The 12,267-nt window shown below is 42.1% G+C and overlaps 1 protein-coding gene across 4 annotated transcripts in view; it reads right to left on the bottom strand.

Annotated features, from left to right (window-relative positions):
* The window catches only part of efna3b (ephrin-A3b), a 59,855-nt gene that overhangs the window by 7,536 nt on the left and 40,052 nt on the right, over window positions 1-12,267 (bottom strand). For all 4 annotated transcript variants that reach the window (XM_058648267.1, XM_058648265.1, XM_058648264.1 and 1 more), the window contains one exon: window positions 1,011-1,303. In XM_058648267.1, the coding sequence (XP_058504250.1) occupies window positions 1,011-1,303 (293 nt within the window). The remainder of the gene's footprint in view (window positions 1-1,010; window positions 1,304-12,267) is intronic.

The following is a 12,267-nucleotide window of genomic DNA, read 5'->3' on the forward strand; positions in this document are numbered from 1 at the left end:
TGGGACACAGAGTTGTCCTCCTCCACACTAACTATTGTCATCTATTGTCCCCCTGTCCTATACCTGCAACACGCATGTGATATAGTTTTATAAAAGGGTTTAAACTGAAACACTGAATAACAATATGAATTGTGACAAGAGCAAATGTGGAATCATAAAAATGTATCACTTCAGCTGCTGTTTTTCATGCAAAACATTTCAGTAACTTATTCCCAGACTTCGTTGAAGAGCAACTAAAAATCTCAGCTGTAGGCAAAAGTATTTTAATCACATACTGAATATAAACATGCATTATACAGTATGGACAGTATTGTATCCCAACTGTTTTATTCTCTTGTTATCAATGTTTTGGAGAAACACAGATAATATAAACAGTCTTAAAACGAATCCTTGCATTTTCTGGTAATTAATATAAATACAAAGCGGGACATTTTTAAGCTGAAAAATACAAAAGTGTGGTTACATCGACCTATCGTTGATATTAAGCGTTTTTTCCTTGAGAGGCAAATTTAACTGGCTGTATGAACAACCAAAAGTCTTTGTTGTGAGCTTCAAGCAGCCGTTTGATCTTGCGGGTGCAGAGCGTATCAACTTTCTGGAGACGTTTTCCCAAGTGGTGAAGGTTAAATGCTGAATGTTAAACTGTGAATAGATTGAAGTACTCGTTAAATAGTCATTTAATGCAAAAAAGGAGCATTTATCTTAAGTCTGAAGCAGCGTCAAAGTTCATTACTTATACTGTGTCACACTGACACATGGTGTTGTGACTTAACTTGATTAGCAATCAACACAAATGGATGAGCCTGTCCTGTGTGATACGACGAGACGTGAAGTAGTCATTTGTCAACTAGGAATTACCTGAGGACAAACTTTGGCAAAATCAATTTAAAAATAATAATAAAAAGCCCTCTTTTAACAAAAAAAAACATTTATCACCCTTTTTCTTCTCACTAGCACATAATATAAACATGTTTTGACACGATATCAGTCAGTGGTGTGAGTGCACTCACAGATGTAGTAGTACTCCTGTCCAACGTGGAACTCGTATCCCAGTGAGAAGGCGCTGTAGCGCTGGAACTTCTCAGAAAACTTGATGGGCGCGTGGGGAGCATGAGGCCGGTTACACTCCCACCTCTTGAAGCCCAGGTTGGGGTCGCAGTACCTGTAACCACGGTAACTGACCATGTAGAGGACATACTGCTCCCCGGTGCCAACGATGCGTTGGCTGTCGTTGTAATGAGGGCAGTAGATGTCCAGGTAGTCGTTGACGTTCACCTGCATCGTGTAGCCCTCCCTGCGCAAACTGGAGACACATAAACAAGGCCAGAATTAACACGACTGCAAAGTGATGTTAACAAACAATGATTACAATCATGACTTTTATAATGACACACACACAGATTCTTCTTAGGACACTGCACTAACCTCCAGTCATTACACTAGCCTAAACAAAGCACTATCCCTAACCTTTACCATAACTAGTCAATGCCTAACCATAACCGTGACCTAACTACTACCCCAACTAAACCATCTTAATGCTTAACAGTTTCCCAGAGATAAGGTTCTGCCCAGGTTTTGGTCTACTTGAGGACTACCGGTCCTGACAAGGTCAATGTTTTAGACAGGAAACACACACACAAAAAAACAAACACATTCTTGTGAGAACATTCAGAAACATAATGCATTCCCTCACACCTAACCCTTAACCCAGTGTGTCCCAGTCCTGGTCCTGGTCCTCACACACCCACTGTCCTGCATGTTCCACTGTCCTGCTCCAACACACCTGATTCAAATCAGCTCGTTACCAAGCTCTGCAATGGCCTGATAATTAGTCATTCATTTGAATCAGGTGTGTTGTCGCCGGGCGACATCTAAAACATGCCTTAAACAATACAACTTACAAGTCTAACCCTAAAGACTAAGTCATGGTGAGGACCAGACAACAATGTCTTAACAAAGATCTCAAGTTGTCCTCACAGCCAACTACAGACAGAAACACACACAAGTTTGATAGGGATACACACAATTGTGTCACTAAAATGAACATTTAGTGAGACACTCAACAAGTGCTGATATATTTGAAATAAAAACAATGCCAAAACTAAACATTAAATACAAAAAATCCTATTACTATTACTATTATACTATTGGCCCGATTAATTGGTCCCCCTCCTCTTACACACATGAAAGCACACACACGCACACACACTTTTGCATTTGCTCAGCATGTGTCATTGCTGCATGATGTGTTGTATTACAGATGCTGTCTGCTTGAATGTGCACCCAGGGTCAAACAGATCTTTGTTTGTGTGTGTTTGTGTATTGGTGACTTTTCTGTATGGGCTCAAGGCTCCAGGGCCACAGCTCCTTCTCCTGGTATCAGTGTAGCTTTGTCCCCTAACCCCAGTGCTCGTACATCAACCCGAGCACAACGCTGCGCTCAAGTCAGCCGTCAACGTCCTGGCTACGTTTCTCCTCCGCCAGAGCTCATATATCAGTGTCAAACCTAAAAAAGACTCCGCCTGACAGGAAGATAAGGTCTGATTCTGGGTATGTGTGGGTACAGATGTGTGCGTCTCTCTCAGTGTGTGTGTGTAGTTTGTGTGACAAAGTGAAATAGATTCTTTCCTGACATCCAAAAGCCATCTTTTTCTCCCCATCACAGACACAGACCCATATCTGTGTGACAGAGACAGGTTGCAGTTGTAAATCATACACACATCGATGAGCACACACACGCACACGCACACGCACGCACACACACACGCACACACACACCCACCCCACATGCACTCAACTGTTCTAGTGGTGACACCGTAAAACCACAAGGGGGCAGCAGTGTGTCATCCTCAGCCTGACGCTTCCCCTCTAGTTTTCTTTTTTTTTTTGCCAGTTCTAGGTCATGTCTCCAGGGAGATTATTATTCAATTATTAAATGAAGATCGAAACACTGTTCCCAATGTCTCCCACTCTCCATCATTTCTTACCACTCTCCTCAAATCCCTCTTAGTCTCCCTGCTCTCCATCTCACTCCTAAGAGTCATTTCAGAGCAACATGAACGCAAGATTAATTGTTCGACATCCATAACTCTCTGCCCTCCTCTCCTCTCATTACATCATTTACTAGCCTGCAGAGGAGATTTACTTGACTTCCGCTGGTATTAGCAGTAGAAAACAATCGTAAAAAGCTTCAAGGGAACTATATTTATAGGGAATGCAAAGCAGAGAGAAAGATCTGGAGGGTGAGAGAAAAATAATACCAGTGAGGGATGACTTTGGTTCCACCAGGGAGGTGGAAATGCAAATTGAGCAAAAGAGTAGTGAGAGCCAGAAACTGAACATCCAGAAAAAAAAGAAAGGAAAAAAAAGAGAGAGAGAGGCAGTTGGAGAGTTTTTACGAGAGCAAAGAAAAGCACAAACTCAAGATGAGGGATAATGGTGCAAAGAGAAAGAGTGAAAATGAGGGTGAGGACACCTTCAGAGCATCTTCAGTAATCTGAAAGGGCAAATCACTTCTCACAGGATTAGGATTCCCACTGTGTATGCATACATTGTTATACATGTATGTGTGTGTGTGTGTGTGTGAGAAAGTGTACATCAACCTCACAGTGTCTAAATTCCAGCATCAAAACATACCAAAAAAGAATGATTTCCCAAAATGTGACAAACACATTAGAATCTTTAACAATGATAATAAGACCAAAACAAGTTCATCTACAACTGTGGATAATCAGATATGATCAATAACATGTCAAAAGGATTATTTTTAATCCTCTTATTCGAAACTGACAGTGATTTTGCAGCTGCAGAAAGTTCCGTTGGACTTTAATCTGAAATAACTGAGTCTAACTTGCATGGCCAACCATGTGCCAGGTTTGCTCAGGATGCCTTTTAATATTATATTAGTGTTGTTAGCTGACCAAGCCCTGTGCTTTTAATGCATTATTGTAAAGAAATGAATACAACTCAGTACAAGTTATTGCAATCCAATAAAACGTATGTATACGCTCACTGTAATTACAAAATGCAGACTGTTTCAATATAATAATGTAAACGTAGTCACCATTAAATACTTTTATAGTGCATGGATTGTGAAGAATGGAATGAAAGACTGTCCCATGTGGCGAGGGTCAGTTTCTACTTTAACTTTATTTAACTGACCAGTTGATTATTATTTTATGTTCATGTCATACACATAAGCGGTTGATTAAGAGGACACTAAAACTGACATTACATTATTACACTGAATCCCAACAAGAAAATTATCTTTTGCAACTTGTTTGTGATTCTAAATTGAAAATTCCGCCTTCTTTCTCAGGCAATAAAAAGAAATCTGCCGCTTCCTTTACTGAAGCACGACTCAAGAGTCGTCCATGCAAGGAAATCAGCACAGAAAGTGGACATTTCACTAAAAACAAGAGCCCTTATATCCTCATAAATGAGACGATAAAACTAAAATGAATCTCATTCTCATTTGAATGGAGTTCACACATCAAACACAGTGTGTGTCTGGGACGGCGTGGAATAGAGCAGTCCCCAGGGCTCATAGTAATGATCCCGTATGTAACTGTGCACATAAAGAGCTCTGTCTCTTATCGGAATTATAAATCACGTACGGTTCTACATGGCAACTATTGCGCCAGTTAATAAGTTCATAACTTTAAAGTAACAGTGTTAGTGTGTCAGAGAGGTGCTGATTTAACTCAACTGTAATTGGACTATAATTGTGTTGTCAGATTCAAGCACACATTTTTTTTTTTATTCATGTAATTTATTGCATTTTATGGCAGAGTGAAGCTATTTCTTTAATTGTATGTGCATGTTGGCTGTATATATCTGTATGTTAGGTTTAGGGTGTGTATAAATCTGTTTCATCGCCGTCATAAAACTGACTATATCGAAGATACAAAGATATAAATACACCTTATTTAATATCTAAGTATCAGTTTTTGTTTGTGTGGGGACGCTTCTTCTTCACAGATGACAAAAAGAAAAACAATGGAAATCTGCACATCAAGCGACTCAGTGTCAAAGAAAAAAACAACTTAACAATAAAAGCCAGAATTGTTGCCAAGCAGGAGGCCAAATACAAAAAGGCAAGCCCGGCGCACGAATGATGCAACTTCCTGGACCCGCGTACCGTGGAGAGTATGAGAGTGATGATGCTGCTTTGGCCGAGACAAAGACGGTGAGACTGGAGGGACAAGCCGCAGGTGCAGTGGCCACGCTGCAGACGAGGGAGGCAGATGTGCAACTCCCCCCCCCCCCCCCCCCCCCAAAAAAAAAAGGTGGTGTGCGGCATTGGGTTACATCTGCACCATGAGGATCGGGCAGAAGCAGAGACGGTAGTAAAAATATGAAAATGTACATTCTGGGGGTAATTATAATATATGTTGATAGGTCCTAAAAATAAACCAGTGGATAGTATAAGCTGTGCTGCTGCTGCTGCTGCTGCTGCTGCTGCCTTTATTTACTTTTACTTCTAAAATGAATTTATTTTGGCAATTCCTCTGAGTTTAACGATACAACATAGTAACGGTAATAACGTATGCCACAGTAAAATCTGCAGGCAGTTTCGTGGTATTAAAATGTTCATACTGACCAACCCTATTAGAATACTTTAAAGTAGGGCAATCATTCAATAACAGTATATATCACAACACAACTGTCTTCAATATCAGTATACATCAATATAATGTTAATGCTTTGTATGTTGTAGATGAATATTTTATATTGTTTTTAAGTGCAGTTATCTGGTTTCTTTGAATATAACTCAGGTGCAAAAATAAATTTTCCCTTTTATCATGATATTAGAATGTTGTACTTTGTTATCTTTCAATTCTACTTAAAGTCTATTGTTTATATGCAAAATGGCACCGACAAACGATTACACATTTCTATCAATTTAAACAACAGAACTTAATGGTCATCACTTAAACTTCATGTCTAATCACCGGTGTGTCGATTCAGTCCAAGAAAATAGAGATAAATATTTTAATTAAATTTATTAACTTTTTTCAGAGGCTTTTTCTATTCACTGTTTTGATCCAGCTACTCATCTTCTATCACTTAATCACACCCTGGACAGGTCGCCAGGCCATCACAGGGCGACATAGAGACAAACAACCATTCACTCTCACACCTACAGTGAATTTAGAGAGTCAAATTCACCTAATCACACACACACACGAGGAGAACATACAAACTGCATGCAGACAGACTCTCGTCTCTCGCAGACCCCGGGTCTTCTTGCTGCAAAGGCAAGAGTGCTAACCACTACAACCAGCCGTGTGGCCCTCACTGCCCTGATATTGGACTTTATTGGATTCTAATGCTCCCTCAGCACTAAAATGAAGATGGATGGAGAGACACAGAGGTGTAGCAGCTTATGAGATGTCATGGTGTGCTGCTGCCCTCTGCTCTCTTTTCATACCTCACCCCTCGGCTGCCGCCGTATCCCCTCTAATTTCCTCTTACATAAGTGATATATGCTGTGTGCAGCCAGAGGAGGAAGCGGAGCATGCACCAAAAAAAAAAAGGCAGAAGAACAGGAACGCCATCGGATCCACCAGAGCGACACAGTGAAGGGACGACAGAGGCAAACCAGAGGAGGTTTTATAGGACGAGACGAGGGCTGGTCAGGGTTAAAAGCTGCGGAGTGTGGCCACCAGGGAGTGGAGCGCGATAGCAGGAGGGAGCAAGACAACGCAACAGCTAAGAGCAAGATCAAAGTGGGCCTGGATCAATGTCGCCACTGTAAAATCACATCAGAGAGTATAGAGAGAGAAACACACACACACACACACACACTAACTAGATAAATCAGTCATAATGCCACAAACTTACCCCCTGTTCCACTATTACCTGACTGGCCTTGTATGAATAAAACACTGTGAACGTGACAGAAATCATTCCTTTTATTTTATTTTTAGCTGGTTGAATGAAAGATATATATATATATATATATTAACAAAAGGCCACTGTAAAAGCTGAAAAGATTTATATCATGCCCTACACGTATGACTGTTAGAGCATGTTTTCTATTTATTTCATTATTCATCCTAGAAAAATAACATGTTTTTTTGAAGCAAAGCGCACAGAGGTCAATGTAATGCTTTATTATTACAGGGTTACTTTATTGCACACAATAAATCTTGTGTGCCCAGACCTTTGTCGACCATTGGCCTGTCATCTGTGACTGTTTTAAAAAATAATTCCTCCCCACCCCCCCCAAAAAAAGTGTGTTCTCAGTGGGATATATTACAGATTCTTATTGAGGCACTTTTTGTACAACATGTCATTTAAGCTCCATTTCAGTGCAGGTCAGAAAATGCAGAAAATTGCATCTTTACAGAAAAGTTATATACTAATCTCATCAGTGACCTTGCACATCGCCATGGAAACCATGCATGAAAGGGATGCGGTCGAGCAATATTTGAACTTTTTTTCCTCCAAATGTCTGAGACATAACACACGCAGAGTCCGCTTTTACGAACATAAAAACGCGTAGGACCAACAAAAACAAGTCGGGCCTAATTTCATTTAGCTGCTGCATGCTGGCACGCTCTCACTCTGTCAGCGCTCACCGTGACACTCGATCAGTACGAAGCCATAGGTGATGAACAAGTGCTTCACATGCTGAGTGAAAGAGCCTTTCGCTAAATGACTTTGACAAGATGCAAAAGCACGTTTATCTTTAGAACAGTTACGCTAATAAATGAAATTACCCACTTCTGACTAAGAGTGTACCAATTCTGTGAAAACATATTCCAGCGAGCATCTTCCTCCACAGCACAGTTGGAACGGTAATGAAACGTATTTATATAATGCTTTTTCTAGCTTTGATTAACCACTTAAAAGCAGTTAACACTGCAGTAAACACATACATCCACTGTATATCACACACAAATCACACCTACTAAAAAGCTGCAGACACAGCTGCCAGGAGCAACTGGGGGGTAAGTGTCTTGCCCAGGGACACATCGTCATGAAGAAGAAGGGAATCCAACCCCGGACCTTTTAGTTAGAACACCACTCCACCCACTGCTCCCCAGCTGCTTTATAATTAAGTATAAAAACCCACACACGGTTTACGTTATCACTGTTCCACTTCAGAGTAAACAACATTTTTATATGTGAAAAAACATCACAATGGTCATTTTTGACAGTGAGCAGACATTCATATTATTTTTAATGCACAAATCGAATCCAATCTACTACTACTGTGACTTGTGCGTCTTCTTTTTATCTTTTTTCCCTCACACAGCCTTGAATGACTTTAATTAGAAATCCTTCGGGCCACTTTGGACACACCACTAAATAACTACCCAGTGATCAACAGGACAAGAACGCAGGTGGCTGATTGGGTAGCACAGGGGGTAGAAGTGTGTCTGTGTGTGTGTGTGTGTGTGTAACAGTAAGACTGCCAAAAAAACCAAATCAAGGTTAAAGAAATCAAAGGAGACACTTTTGATGGGCACAAGGTTGGACGGGATTAAAACCTGTCCTGCAGCGTTACAAATCATTGCCAATCACCACGTAAAAGCCACCCTGCCTCCGGAGGCCTGAATCCGTAATCCCATCTCAGTTCAGTACAGAGATGCTAACATTGTTCCAGGAGGACTCCAATCAGCCAAGAGAGCGCACATTATAATTGAATGGCACCCCCTGTGAACGGAGACACCCGGCGATGTGTGCTTTGACTGAGGCTCTCATCAAACACACGGGTGTCACTCCGGCTCTGTCCTCTTCTTCCTAATCACTCTGCTCTGACTTTGTCTCCACCTGACCCTCTTGATTGTCTTATCAGAAGCATTTGTGCATACGTACGTTTGCGACATGCCACGTAATAGTGGTTAAAAGGGAATTCCACGTCATCAATGAATCATTTGGTGAGCTTGAGTATCGCAGCACCGCGTTACTCTATTTACAGCTTCTCTCACTTTTCGTTGTTTTCTGCCGTTTGTCACTCCATCATATCACCACTGTGTGTGTGTGTGTGTGTGTGTGTGTGTGATAGAGAGAGAAGTGGGGGAGGTGTGGTGTTTAGTGGTTGAATAGGTTCTAAATTCTCCCCATTGAAATCAATACCTGTCTAGAGTGAGTCCAACAGACTGGAATATGCTGCCTTCTCTCAAGGCCACGACACACACACACCTGTCCCACAGACCGATGGTTCATCATTGGTAATTGATCAAAGTTTTACAGCTTACAGGCTGTCTTGCCAGACAGCCTCACACACAGTTTGGCATGATCCCACAACACAAGGCAGCGAGTTCTCCAAATCTCTTTTTTCCCCTCCGTTTCCAGCCTTTTCTTACATCTTCTCCTTTGTTTGCCTCATTTCACTGCTCTTGTCTCACTTCTCTCTATTGCTCTCAGACACTCCCTCTTTCCCCTCCTCCTCTTCTTCTTCCTCCTCCATCCATCATCCTCACCCTGTCTCTTCCTCCTCTCAGCCTGTGAATATTGACCATGTAGTGTGAGAGTGAGTGTACCAGCAGCAGCAGCAGCAGCAGCAGCAGCAGCAGCAGCAGCACGAGGCCTAATGGCAGGCGTTATTAGCCCTTTGAACCGAGCTGTCTTGCTCTCACAAAGAGGCCCGTTCAGCAGACACACTCCAGAGCCATTATGGACACGACGAGCATGTTCTCCTGCACATGTATGTTTTTGCAATCCATCATGCATGTAGTATTTCTGCGGGGTTTTTTTCGTGTGGCCACGCACAGAAAGAGATGGATGGAAGTGAAGAAAGGGGAAATGAACGACGGCCTGAAACAGCACATGACGACACCCGCGTTTACACGTGTGCAGAAAAGGAAACACAACAGGGGAAAAGAGCAAGATCGGAGACGTGGGCAGAAACGAGAGAAACACTCGGATTAGGAAAAATGTTGTTGAACCTGTGAATAAGCCCAGCCCAGTCTTTACCTTAATTTGCGTGTTTATTGATTTTGTTTTCAACTTTAATTTATCATCGCCACCTTTCCACCCACACGGCCCTATTTTTCGCTCCAAAGTGTTTGCTCACTTTACAGCGTCTTCTCTTCCTCTGATCCCAAGTGTCACCACTCGGCTGCCAAAAGCAACCACTCTCTCCTCCTTACTCTATCACTTTGCTCCCATCAATCCTGCCTGGGCCGCTCTATCCCTCTGTTTCCTCACATCTCCCTCTGTCTGTGTTCCCAAAGCCCTTACATGTGCTACAGTGATCCCATCACACACTGGGGCCAGCCGAGGCAAAAAAGACAGAAGAAAGAAAGAGTGTATGTTCCCTAAGCTCTCCAAAGATTGATAGTGATCCTGTCTGATGGCTGTGTATAGACTCAGCACTCAGTGAGACATTACCCTCTGACCCAGCTATTGATTCTTATACGCTGCCCAAAACACAAAGCCCTGGCCCTGACCCTGGCCGCGTGAAAACCACACACACACACACACACACACACACACACACGCACACACACATGCACACGCGTGTCTGTGTGAACAGTCCTACAGATTGATAGTTCGGCGGTGTCCTGTGAAACCTGATCAATCTGCTGCATAACAGCGATTCTCCCTGCCCTCTGCAGCCCACTTCCTGGCCGAGTCACATGGCACCCTGCTGACTGATGTGTTTGGGTCAGGGTCTGCAGGCTTGGATATCAGGGCTGGTATAAACCATCCTCAGCATCAACAACAACATTACTCACTCAGATCGTTCTCCTCCTGAGCCACACTTAATAAGGCATCTGGACCCAGACAGAATGGACAATGTGGAATTAGAAGCAGCACCATCCATCAAGCAGACCTGGGTCAGATAGTATTTACATATAACTCTTAACCAACTTGAACTACAGGACAGGTGGGCTGCACCGTACGTATGAACGATAAAGGAAACTACTTAAAACTCACTTTGCTCCTCCTCTTCCTCCGTGCAGTGTGTGTCTGTGTGGCCGACTTGGCTAACGCGAGAAAAACTATCCCCAAAGAGGCTTTTGAAAGGGAGTAAAACAAAAGCTCCGAGTGATTTGCAGCCATTATTTGACCCATGTCCAATATCACTGACAAGTTAAACACGGATAGGATATTTTTTTCGCCATTGTGAGTCCAAGGAGGCGAAGCCAGAAAGAAAAGCGAGACAGAGAGGAGTGCCAACTGAGCTCCAGCCTAATGGGCTTCCAAAACAAAACCACAGCTGGCTTTCAACATTAGTCTCCATGGCGACAGAAGAAGCCTTAGCTGTGGAGCTATAGTAACAAAAAATAGAGAGGCTGCAGGGGTTCATTGCTTTGTGTGAAAAAAAAAAAACCTCTATTCCCTCTTTATCCACCATCTCTCCTCTGACTCACTAATGGCTAATTAAGTGCCACTTACTACACTTCCACATGATAACAAAGCAGCCGCTTTTATCTATTTGCACCATTTTCACTCTTTTTCTCCACGTTTTTTTTTTTTTAATTACATCTCAAAATTTGACTTTGGACGTCGAAAGGTGAGACAGTGTGAAGTGTTTTCTTTTAGTGAAGACACAAAATGTAGCGACTGAAAATGGACCTTTACGTTCTATTTTAGTTTGCTTTGCTCACAATAAAAGGAAGGAAAATAGTGAAATAAGACCAGAAGGAAATCAGGTGCATGGGTTTGAGAGGAAAACAGAAGTTCTGTTGAACTCAACACAAAGACAGATGGTTATAGTAACACACACACACACACACACACACACAACCATTCATTAAAAGAGCCTAAACACAGCAACTTAAGCAGTTCCTCAGAAATGAGGTTGTGCCTTATGAGGACCAGGTTTTGGTCTCCATGAGGACTACTAGTCCTGAAAAGGTCAGTGTTCATGACAGAAAAGGTCCTCCACAGGTAACAAATAAAGGTAAACACACACATCAGTAAGATGAACAGTAAACTAACACAAAAGACACTGAGCTCTAACATTTAAACCACTATGTGCCGTGACGTGGGTAATTAATGAAATGTTTCCATAAATATTCATTCACAAAGGCCTGCAATTAAAACATGCCGATTAAGACACACTGCTTATCTCAATTTAAAAAAAAACAACACAAAAAAAACGTTGTGAGTTTTCTTCCTTTCCCTTTCCAGATGTTTCAGTGCTGACACCTTCCACAGCAGCACCAGGGACTGGGTGATGAATGAGTCTGAGGGATTTTTCCAGGTTTGAACTCATAAAAAATAAATAAAACCCAGGCTTGGACGTGGTGATACCCTCACTCACAATGGAAACATCCAGTTTGTGTTTTTTTACAGATCCCC

Source organism: Solea solea, chromosome 13 (assembly GCF_958295425.1).
Source record: "Solea solea chromosome 13, fSolSol10.1, whole genome shotgun sequence".
Lineage (NCBI taxonomy): Eukaryota > Metazoa > Chordata > Actinopteri > Pleuronectiformes > Soleidae > Solea > Solea solea.